The sequence below is a fragment of the Coturnix japonica genome, chromosome 5 (genome assembly GCF_001577835.2).
Source record: "Coturnix japonica isolate 7356 chromosome 5, Coturnix japonica 2.1, whole genome shotgun sequence".
Taxonomy (NCBI): domain Eukaryota; kingdom Metazoa; phylum Chordata; class Aves; order Galliformes; family Phasianidae; genus Coturnix; species Coturnix japonica.
The window spans coordinates 10,435,907-10,446,300 of NC_029520.1; the positions used below are offsets into that span (position 1 = coordinate 10,435,907).

Consider the following 10,394-nt stretch of genomic DNA (forward strand, 5'->3'; position numbering starts at 1 on the left):
GTGCGGCGGAGGGGCGGGGCGGCAGCAGCGGGGCCTGTCTGACCCCACAGCCGTGACTCAGCCTCGGGGTGGGGGGGTGGGACGGTCACGAGACGGTTTTACTCTTTATTTTTTAATTATTGTCATTAGATACGCTCCCCTCTTCTCGAACCCCTACAGTGCAGCACTACCCCCCACCCCAAGAACATATGGGGCTTTCAGCCCTTGTTACTACAAAACCACAGTCTGCCACCAGCATACCCAGTTCCACTGGGGCTCCAATGGCTCTGCCCATCCACGCTGCCCCTCCTGCCCCTCTCTCATGCCTTCATCCCGCCGTGTCCTCTGATGCAGTGTGGTTTGGGGCAGCAGTGCAGTGATGCTCGGAGAGGTGGTGCCATTGCTGTTCCTGGAGGTGCTCAGGAATAGTGGAGATGTGGCACTGAAAGATGTGGTCATTGGGCATGATGAGGGTGGGCTGGTGGTTGGGCTGGATGATCTTATTGGTCACTCCAACCTTAACAGTGCTATGATATGTATATTTCTAATGTCCACCACAGCCCAGCACTCAGCTGCCCCATCCTCCAGGAGGATAAATCCCACCAGCAACCGATGCTTGAGCCCCCTCCAAAGCCATAAGCTGCTTTTGGAGAAAACAAAGCAGGACCAAGCCGGAATCTTATGGCAGAGAGAAAAATGTGCTGTACTGCAAATCCTGCCCCACTCCCGGCCACGAGGCCCGTTAGTCCAGCAGCCCTGGGTGCCAGCCAGCCCTGCTTCCTCCTGCCCTGCGGGCACGTGGCCGGGAGCACTGCTAGCCATGAGTCAGCAAAGCCCAGCACCTCGTGACTCAGCAAATGCTGCTCAACCACTATGGGGAAAGTCTGAGGGCACTCAGTCCCCTCCTCGCTGCAGGTGCTGGTGCATCACGAGGCTTTCCCAGCTACCACGTGTGGTGTCCCCTCGTGTCCCACCTGGGCAAAACCGCCCTGCCCATGGGCTCGCAGACAGCGTGGATGGGCCCGCCGTCGCCTGCAGCCCTTCGAGGCTCTCCCAGCAGCCGGTGGTGCAGTGGGAGAGGCACAAACTCTCCTTTGAAGTGGGAAGGAATAGGCGCTGGAACCCTACCCAGCGTTTGGCCCTGGGGCTGCACACAGGGCAGCTCCTCAGCACCCATTTCCAGTCCGACCAGTCTACCCCAGCATCCCGTGTTTGCCGACTGGGCATACAGCCTCATGCTGGTGCAAATGGGGCTGTGCACTCTGAGCCGGTGGTCACATCAGGTTTTGAGGTGTCTGTAGAGCATTTAACCCAGCTTTACCCTCAGTAATGAGGCCTTCAGAGCTGCCACTGATGCATTCATGTGCTGGACTCTGTGGCCTTACTGAGCAATGGTCACCAGGTGTCACTTCTGTGCTCCCTCAGTATTTCCATGGGGTGTTTGTCCTGATGCAAACAAGGTTTTGCTTGCTTTGAGACACTCCTATTCTCTATTCCATCCAGAGGCAAGCACTGTGCTGGATCAGCCAGTGGATGTGGGCGGCAAGTGACGTGCCCCTGGCCTAGGGCCACCATTTCACAACCTCCTGTGAATTCTCCAGGTGTGTGTGGGGGGAGATGATTCAGCCCTGCAGGACAGAGTAGCACCCTGGCTCCGACACACCAGGATAGGGGTCTTCTCAGCAGGTGACAACAGCAGGACCAGGCAGGTTCTGCAGATTGCACCAGGAAAAGTTCTTCTCCAAAAAAATGGTGATGCAGTGGTGCAGGCTGCCCAGGGAGGTGGTTGAGTTACCGTCCCTGGAGATGTTCAAGAAACATGGAGATGTGGCACTGAGGACGTGGTTAGTAGGCTTGGTGGGTTGGGTTGGTGCTTGGAAAGGAGGATCTTAGTGTGTTTTTTTCCAACCTTAATGATTCTATGTTTTTGGGTGTGCGCATGGCAAAATGGTTGAAGCTGTGGTGACTGTGCTGCCGCAGTGCAGATGCTGATGGCTGCAGCTAATTAGCAGCACCTATTTCACCAGCCCCAGAGAGCAGCCGTGGAAACATTTTCCTGGTGCTGTGCCAGGGCCTCACCCATTCCCAGTGCCATTTCCTAAACTCTTGGAAAATTCACACACCAGGGCACATTTTCAACACAAGGGCGAGAGAGAAGAGCTGCCTGTGACGGAGCAGGCTGAGTATCTGCCCCTCCCCATGCCCTCATGCTGTCAGTCAGCTGCTTGGGGCTGCTTTGGGTGCAGAGCTGACTGGGATCCTACACAAGCATCCTTCCGCTGCCAGAATGTCTGCAATCACCTTGGGAAGATGCTAAGTCTCTATGGTTCTATGGCTCTATTCAATGATAAGTGTGAGTGCCACAGGCTTAGCCCTGTGGTGGTGGGGGTTGTTCTTCAGTGTTTCTCACACAAAATCCCAGTCCCAGTGGCAGGTGGAGATGGCTCACCAGTGGCCAAGGCTTGGAGAGGACCTCTCATCTAGCTTTTGCATGCTTTCCCTTAGTTATGTTCTACAAGAAAAACTTTTACTCAGCAAAATGCTTAGGACCATGCCTTCAAGCCCATGGACTGCCCTAGTGCCTCCCCCATGCCGGACTGCAGCCAAACCTCGCATCTTCCATCCCTGCGTCCTCTGTGCCTGTGGCCCTGCCCAAAGCCCCTCTTTGCTGTGGGGCCTTGCACAACCTGTCCTTCTGCCCCCATAGCCACAAGCTCCGGGGTCTTGCCTGGTACCTACCATGGGGACCATCCCTGGAGCAGGGAGCTCCTGGTATTTGCCTCACTCCTGTTTTTTTTTGGCAGGGGTTGGTGTGTATGTGTGTTTGTGTGTACATGTGTGTGTGCATGCACAGGGAGCAATAGCTGATGGGATGGATGGCAGTGTTGATGACTGCATCAATTCATTACCTCCCACGCCAGGATGTGATGGGCAGTACTGGCACATATGAACCCATATCACATCCCTTGAGCAATGCCCCTGGAGGCACCAGGGAGATAAATGCTAGGGAATGGAACAGAGCAGGGTATCACACGTCATGGTCACCCCTCAAACTCCACGGGGAATTCCCAACCTATAGGAGATGCATTTCCAAGCATGCATAGTGAGGGCCATCTCTCTCCTTTCTCCTACTAACACAATTTTTAATGACCTCCTCTAATTTCCAGATGGATCTGCCCTTTGGCTTAGGATTAGGGTGCTGGGGGTGTCCCGTAAGTATTGGGACAATACACAAGGAGGTCCCGCCATTTGCTAGCTTTGGCTGGGGCAATGTGAGATGCTAAAACATACTAAGAAGCAATGGCCAAAATCAAGCGCAAGAGCCCCCTCTGAACCTTTGGAGATGCCTGGGAGAGCCAAGACATGAGGATTATCCCAAGCAATGACAACAGCATTGCTGTCCCACCCCTTAATGAATTTATTGCAGGTGTCTGTAAGATGGAAGCAAGATGTTTCCCCACACAGCAGGTGGCTAATGAAGCAGCACTTGCTGGAGTCTGTTCTTGATGCTCCACCTTTGGAGCAGAGTGGGGAAAGCCACAGGCAATGGCCAGAAGCGGCAGCACTTGGCCCTATGTGATGCAATCCCTCAAACTCTGTGCTTCCTTTTCTTTTTTCCCCATTTTGGGCACATTTTGCGTTGTCATCCTCCCTCCTGACAATGCTGGAGGAAGGCACGTGGTGTGTTCCCCTTGCCTCAGCACCTTGCACTCTGCCACCGCTCATGTGCTCTCATCCCCAGAGCCTTGACTCAGCTAATCCCCTGTACCCAAGGCGTTGACTGAGGCAGTTCTAATTCAGTTTCACCCGGGGGTGAGGGATTGCCTCATCCTCCAAAACCACACCAGCATCGGAAAAGGGCAAGAGTAGCATGGGGTGGCCAAAGTCCCCACCATGAGATGCTACCAAGCCCTGCGTGATGAGTGAGGTCAAACACCAACAGTGGCCCACCTTGCCTGACAATATCTGACCTCCATAAAAGTGGGACGAACATCTGCCCCTGCTTGTTTGGAACACCCCATAATTAATGTTTGCTCACTGATTGAGGCTGGCAGGTATTTAGCATTATTAGCGAATGATTAGGAGCTGATGTTATTGATGTGGCTACTTTTAGACATGTGATTTCAGCATCTAGACTTGGAAAAAAGTTGTTTGGGAGGTGAGTTCCTCCAGCAGCAGTTCTTGCAGAGCAAGACCTGCCCCAAAACCAGAGCAGCAGAGACACAGATGGGAACGTGAGTGCCCACTCCATGGCCTTTGGTGGGGGCAGCTGCCTCGCCACAGCTCTGTGGTCCAGGAGGCAAACGTCCCTTGGGTGGGAATGTGTGGGAGCTAACACTGAGGTGTGATGGTACACAGGATGGGGACTCACTGGTGTTACATTAAAAAAAAAAATAAAGTCATTTTAAGGGTTTTGATGGCCTTTGCTCTGCAGGGAGCTAATCAAAAGCCCACTGAAGGCTTCCTGTGGTCCCAGCAGCATAAAGCCCAGCTTGATGTGCACCCCATGTACATATCTGAGTAAGAACAGGACAAAAAACCATGTTGTCTGCAAAGCAGCTCTGAGATATTACACTAAGCATGCTCAACCAGAGACACCAGCACATCATACAACTGTTATTTACTTGTTTACTGGGAGGGGAAAAAGCATCAGTGAGAGTGACAAATCCTTTGAAAACAGCAATATATATATATATATAATATATATATATATATAATTTCTCTGTAGTCTGCCTTAAAATCTGTATTTCAGTTTATTTATTTATTTGTTTTGTTTTCCCTTTTGAAGAAATGGGTGGAAAGTTAACACAGTGCAGAGAACTTCCAGTTTCAAGATAGAGCAGGGGCCAAATGGTTGTTTTTCGGTGATGGTTTTTGGGACCCACCATGTTCCCCCATAGCAGGGGAGACAGCAAGGCAGTGCAGTAGCCTCTAGTGGCAGTTCCTAACATCCAGCCCTAGGGAAAAAAGGGGAAACTCACTGCAGGGGAAGCTTTGGGGGTTGCTTTCTGACTGGAAACATTAGAAGCATAGTCAAAACTGACAAAGAAAAGACATCCCTACTCAGGGTCGTCAGGGTAGGGCTCTCAGGACCCATCTATCCTAAACAGCCACACCTAGAACCCCCACCTATGCCCTCCACCCACATCCCTATTTAAGCTCAGGCTTTGACCCTTGCTGTTTGGAGGTGTGGAGTATTTGCCTGTAGTACTACTCTATATCTGGTTGCTGCTGCAGGCGATTGTCTCCAGTGCCCTCTCCTGGAGGGACCTGTATTGCAACCTTGTCCCTGGTCTTGCTGCTGCTGCTCCAGGGGCTGTGTGGGTCTCCTAAGAGGGTGTTTGTTCTTCCTGCAGTGGTTGTATCCCTTGGCTTTTGAGGCCTGGAGGATGTTGTGTCAGGAGCAGGACTCAGCATCCAGTCTTCCCTTATAGCTAGTGTTCCTGTGCAATACTCTCATCCCCTGGAGTTCTTGTTGCAGGTTCCTTCACCTTCCACCAGGTTTGCTTTCAGCTGGCTCCTCCTATCTATGGGAGAGGAGGAAGGAAGGCTGCAGGTTTTTAGTTCATCAGCAGCACGAGGGGACCCATGCAGAGGGCACACCCACATCTTGAGCCCCCTGGATGTTATGAAGGCCATCATCAAAGAAAATATGGGGCTGGATTTGAGCAAGAATGGGACCCTTGGGAGCCCCATCCATGAAAAAGGCTTCATCGATGGCCAGACCCCATTCCCGGAGTGTCTTGATGGCTCGGATGCCCATGTCCCGGCCACTGCGAGCTGTCACCAGGTAGGTCCGAATGGGGGATTCCTCCTGGCTGAATTTCTTGCGTATCTTCCCCAGGTGCATGGCAAAGGCTTTCATGGGACCCTGCAAACATACCAAGACACCTGAGAGTGCATAGGAAACATGGAAACATCTGCTCAGCCTGTTCAATCTGCTTTTTCCACATATTAGTGGGACTCCAAATCAGGCACCCTAGGGACTGAGGACTGGTAAATGCAAAGGAAACTCATAATAATACGTGGTTTGTTTGTTTTTTTTTTTGCTGCCTGTGGCGAAGCCCTAACAGAGGACATGCTTACTGTGGTCACCTTGCTCACCTCTCCTATAGGCACAGCCTCCATTGCCCGCTCATACTGCATGGCTCCCTCCAGGCCCTGCTCCCTGAAGATCTGGTCCGTCTCATCAGAGAAAAGCACAGCGTCTCCATCAAAGGCCACACGCAGTGGGGTGCTGGTGGCCTGCACCTCCTGCTGGAAGATGAGTGCTGCTGAGACCCCTGTGAGATGAAGCAAGATGGGTTTGTGGAGGACATAAGAGATGCCACGTCCTTAGGCATCTTGCACATGGACAGGTCTTCTCTGTGGTCATATCTAACACCACAGATGTCTTACGAGAAGACACTGGTGTGGTTGGGCTCTGATCAAGGATACTTTCCATGAGGGTCACCCTGGCCTTTCAAGGGCTGAATTACTTAGGGAGCATAAGAAAGAGCTGCTGATTTGACTGGATAGATGCTGAGGGCTGCTGGGATAACTGCTGGGGTGTTAATGCATGAGAAGCCCTCCTCCTGGTGTTAAGTCTCTCTGCCAAGCCTGGTGCTAATGCCCAGATTTAGCACTCTGTGCTGTGAGTAATAAGGACTGGCACCTCCAGTTGATTGGGGTAATTGGCTTAATTACAGGTCTCTTCCTACAAGCTGCTCCTGACTGCTCTCATCCGTGGGCTGAGGCCCCAGATGAGACACTTGTTAGAACAATGATGATCATCATGAGGCTTCAAGATTCATAGCTAAGGGAAGTCTGGGCTCTGGTTGGATTGCTCCTGACCTGAAGGACCCTGGCCAACCTATGTGCTCATACCAAATCAAATTAATAAGGAGATTAACCCCATTAGAGCTGTCAGGAACTGCAGATACTGAGATCCAGGTCAAGCATGTGCTTACTTCTTTCTGTATGTACCAAAAAAGGAAACTACTATGGCATCCTCACAAAACCCTGGAAGTCATTGAAAGGTTTAAACACCAGGCATGGAATGACCAGCCCATGGCAGATCTGCAGTCAGAATTATACATGGAGCATGCAATCAATTCAGATAATGGTGAAGGCTTCTGACAAGCCCTGGTGTTTGTAGGCTACAGATGGAAACTGAAAAAAATGGAACAACTAAAGACTATGTTGGTGACCAAGATGCCATTTGTCCCCGCTCCCACATAACAGGATGAACTCTGGCATTGCTTCTTGGTTCAGGGCCACTTGGAAACAGTGTGGTGGATTTGGGGAGGTGGGATGAAGAGAAAGACGAACCTCTTCGGAGGGCATTGCAGACATCTGTCCTGTCAGCTGACAGGAACAGCTTCACCCCATGGGACTTCAGGTACTGTGTGGAGTCCTCATCACTGACAAAGCAGAACTTGGAAATCTCCAGGCCTTGGGACAGAGAACATGAACAAAGTCCATTATGGGGCTGTGTCCTCCTTGCAGCATCCCTTCATCTCTCTAGGTCTCTGCATGTTTTCCCTGGCTCTGCATTTCCCATAGATGCAGTGCTGGGGAGAGGACACTGAGGGGGCAGACCCCCAGGGATGGGCATCCTTACCGTAGTGCTTGACACTGTTGATGATGCGCATGCCACTCTCTGGGCTGTTGTTGGAGAGCACCAGGATGTCAAAGAGGCCCTTCTCCATTGGGTTACTCTCTAGGATCTTCTTATTCACATACTGTGCTGCCTGTGGGAACAGACCATTTTATAATGCACACCACTGATGGCTTTGCAGGGTTGTTTGGAAATCATGTGGTCGTCAGATGGGGTGGGTGGGTGGGAGCCAGGAGGGGTGAGACCTGGGGGCAGGAAGGCTGTTTTCAGCCTGTACTGTGAGCGATGTGTGCCCTGAAGCTCACCTGGATGAAGGCAAAGGCTGTGCCTGGAGGCAGGGGCTTGTCCTGGTTGGCTTGTTGGTGCCTCACATATTCCTCCTTTCCTTTCTCCAGGTAGAGCTGGTGCTCCTCCTCCAAGTTGAAGATAGCTCTGGTGGTCACTGCAATGACCAGTGCCTCACTTGGATCTTTCTGCAAGGTGAGATCAAATAAGGTTTGGGGGATCTCAATGGAAGAGCCTTGGGATGGAATGGTCTGACATGGTGGGGCTGGGTGTTGGAAGCATCACTCATGTCCATGGTTCCTGGCTCTGATGCCAGAGAGACTTTGGTGAAGAGGTACAAAGCCTGATCTTCATCTGCAGGTCACTGAGGTTGGAACAGGCAGTTGTGAAATGCCAACCTGTCTGGTAAGTGCAATGTGCTCTAAGGACAGCTCATGTGGAAGAGGATTGCTTCATAATTTGTGCATCTGCGGCACAGCACAGCTGTAGTCACTGTAGTTATCTGCTCGTACTGAGCTGGGCATTGCTGGCATTCCCTGCATGTCCTGGTGCTTTGATTCTTATTTTATCTCCACTCTGGAGAGACTGATGAAAGCTGTCTTTGTACTACTGTTTTCTCTTTGGCCGCTCCAAAATTAAACATGTGTAAATGTGTCACTTGTGCAACCCAAGGCATAAAAAAATTCGGCCACCAAAGTTTCAGGTTGTGTCATCTCCTGCAGTGGCATTTCAAAATGTGCTTTGGAAATTAGGCATCTGCATTTGTAATGAGCGACTCTTACCTGTTTCACGTCAGTATTGATGACTGTGCTTTCAGGCTCTGCCATCTTCCAATTTCAGCCTCAAATGAGAGAAAATGTAGAATTGAACTGATGCATGTAATAAAAGACATGAAAGATCCTGCAGGTAGGTTTCTAGCTTGCTTCTTTACTGTGATTCCTGGTAGTTTTTGTCTGAAAGATGATTTTCTATCTACATATAAACAAGGTTGCTGTGCTGAGGATTGCTTGCAGATGTTAAAGACACAAGTTGATATGTGTGGTGAGCAAGAGCTCGCCAATCCTGCACATGCAGGATGCCTTACACCACAGATATCTGTGAGGGCTGGCTTTACCCTTGTCTGGCAGACTGCAGTCCTGGGATGCTGTGTGCTGCTATTTCTGAACACCAGGTCCTGTGGCTTCTGTAACCATCTCATCATATGCTTCATTTCTCTGCACTGATTGGTGCTATAACTGGACTTGAGGGATTCAGCGTGTGGATTGGGAATGGCTCCCATTCCCACAGCTCCTACAGATATGCCATGGGGTTTCTCTGAGGCGTAGAGGAGTCAATAATGGCTCTGCGCATATGTGCTGCAGTTGGCAAGGGAGTTAAAACCTCGTGTCCCATTTAATGCACTGCTTGATCAATGGAGTGGGAGGCTGTGTGTGCCTAGACCAGAAGGAAAGTGCAGTGTAGACTTCCCCCTCCTTGTTGTCCTGCTGTGCTTGCTGCTGGAGGACTTCAGGCTTCCTCTGCCTCACCTCAGTTTTTCAGGCTTTTTATTAAGCCTGACATGCCCACTTCATTGAACCACTACTGCATGGCTGGAATTCACCTTTTGGCTGCATTTCTGCCCTTGATCTGCTCATGCAGCTGAGCTGAGCAACCACTGTTAGACCCTGGAAGAGCTGACACCTCCCATCCACCGATCCCTTTGGAGGTATGCAGGAAAGAAAATATATTAAGGGACATATATACATATATATATTATATATCACAGGTTTTATATATCACAGATTCTCTATGTAGCATATATAGGTGCATGATCTGCCAGAGGAGCTTGATATTTCTCTGTGTTGCAAAGCATCACCCCGCTTCCTCCACCCATATCCTGTGTGGGGAAGGCTCTCCTCCCACATAGTTGTGGGGTAACAGACTCCAGCCCATATCTCAGAAGGTACAAATGTCCCCTGGAGAGAGTCTATCCAAGTGGGAGCTCTTAGCACATACTGTGTTTTTGGGGCTCCTCTTCCCTTTTCTTAAAGTGAAAGTGAAACGAGAGGTGGAGCCAAGATGCTCTTTGCCGGGGGAGAGAAAGCCTATTAATTTTTACTCCTTCCCTTGAAATCAGGAAGACCAAGCCTGATTTCTCATTCCTCTTCATCTGCCTATAGTATTGTTTACATACAGCTTTTATACAGATACATGTATTGCTACACATGCACACAGTACTGTGTGTGTATATATATATATATATATATATACACATAGAAAAGCATCAGCGGTGGATGCTTGCAGCTCCCTGCAGTGTAGCAAAGAGCAAATGCGGCGTGCCTCCAGCTGGAAAAGAAGCAGCTGAGGCTTGCTAGAACAAAGGTCCAAACTCACCACCAGCGCTGTCTCCTCGTCTAATGCAGCATCCACTCCTCTGCCCCACTTCACCCAGGTGCTGTTGCTTATATCTCTCTGGAGCCAGCAGGAAGCAGGCAGCTGCGTGCTAGGCACAGCCCTTCCCCTGGCGTGATGGGATTTGTAGTCAGCACTG

General features: G+C 50.6%; 1 protein-coding gene across 1 annotated transcript; it reads right to left on the reverse strand.

Moving 5' to 3' along the window:
* Positions 1-5,212: 5,212 nt before the first annotated feature.
* Positions 5,213-10,374, reverse strand: LOC107314558 (cytosolic 5'-nucleotidase 1A-like). Its single transcript, XM_015863898.2, has 7 exons — positions 10,238-10,374; positions 8,647-8,705; positions 7,885-8,052; positions 7,583-7,712; positions 7,291-7,413; positions 6,085-6,263; positions 5,213-5,851 (listed from the first exon to the last, which is right to left on the reverse strand). Exons 2-7 carry the CDS (start codon positions 8,689-8,691, stop codon positions 5,549-5,551), a joined length of 948 nt encoding a protein of 315 aa, XP_015719384.1. The 5' UTR covers positions 8,692-8,705; positions 10,238-10,374; the 3' UTR covers positions 5,213-5,548.
* Between the last annotated feature and the right edge of the window lie 20 nt (positions 10,375-10,394).

What these genes read in the sequence shown, in the direction of transcription:
- LOC107314558 (XM_015863898.2), bottom strand. Translation starts at nt 8,691, where the DNA reads ATGGCAGAGCCTGAAAGCACAGTCATCAATACTGACGTGAAACAG. An exon ending in TCAATACTGACGTGAAACAG is followed by an intron (nt 8,053 to 8,646) that starts GTAAGAGTCGCT and finishes CTCACCTTGCAG; the next exon opens with AAAGATCCAAGTGAGGCACT. An exon ending in CTGCAATGCCCTCCGAAGAG is followed by an intron (nt 6,264 to 7,290) that starts GTTCGTCTTTCT and finishes TTCATCTCACAG; the next exon opens with GGGTCTCAGCAGCACTCATC.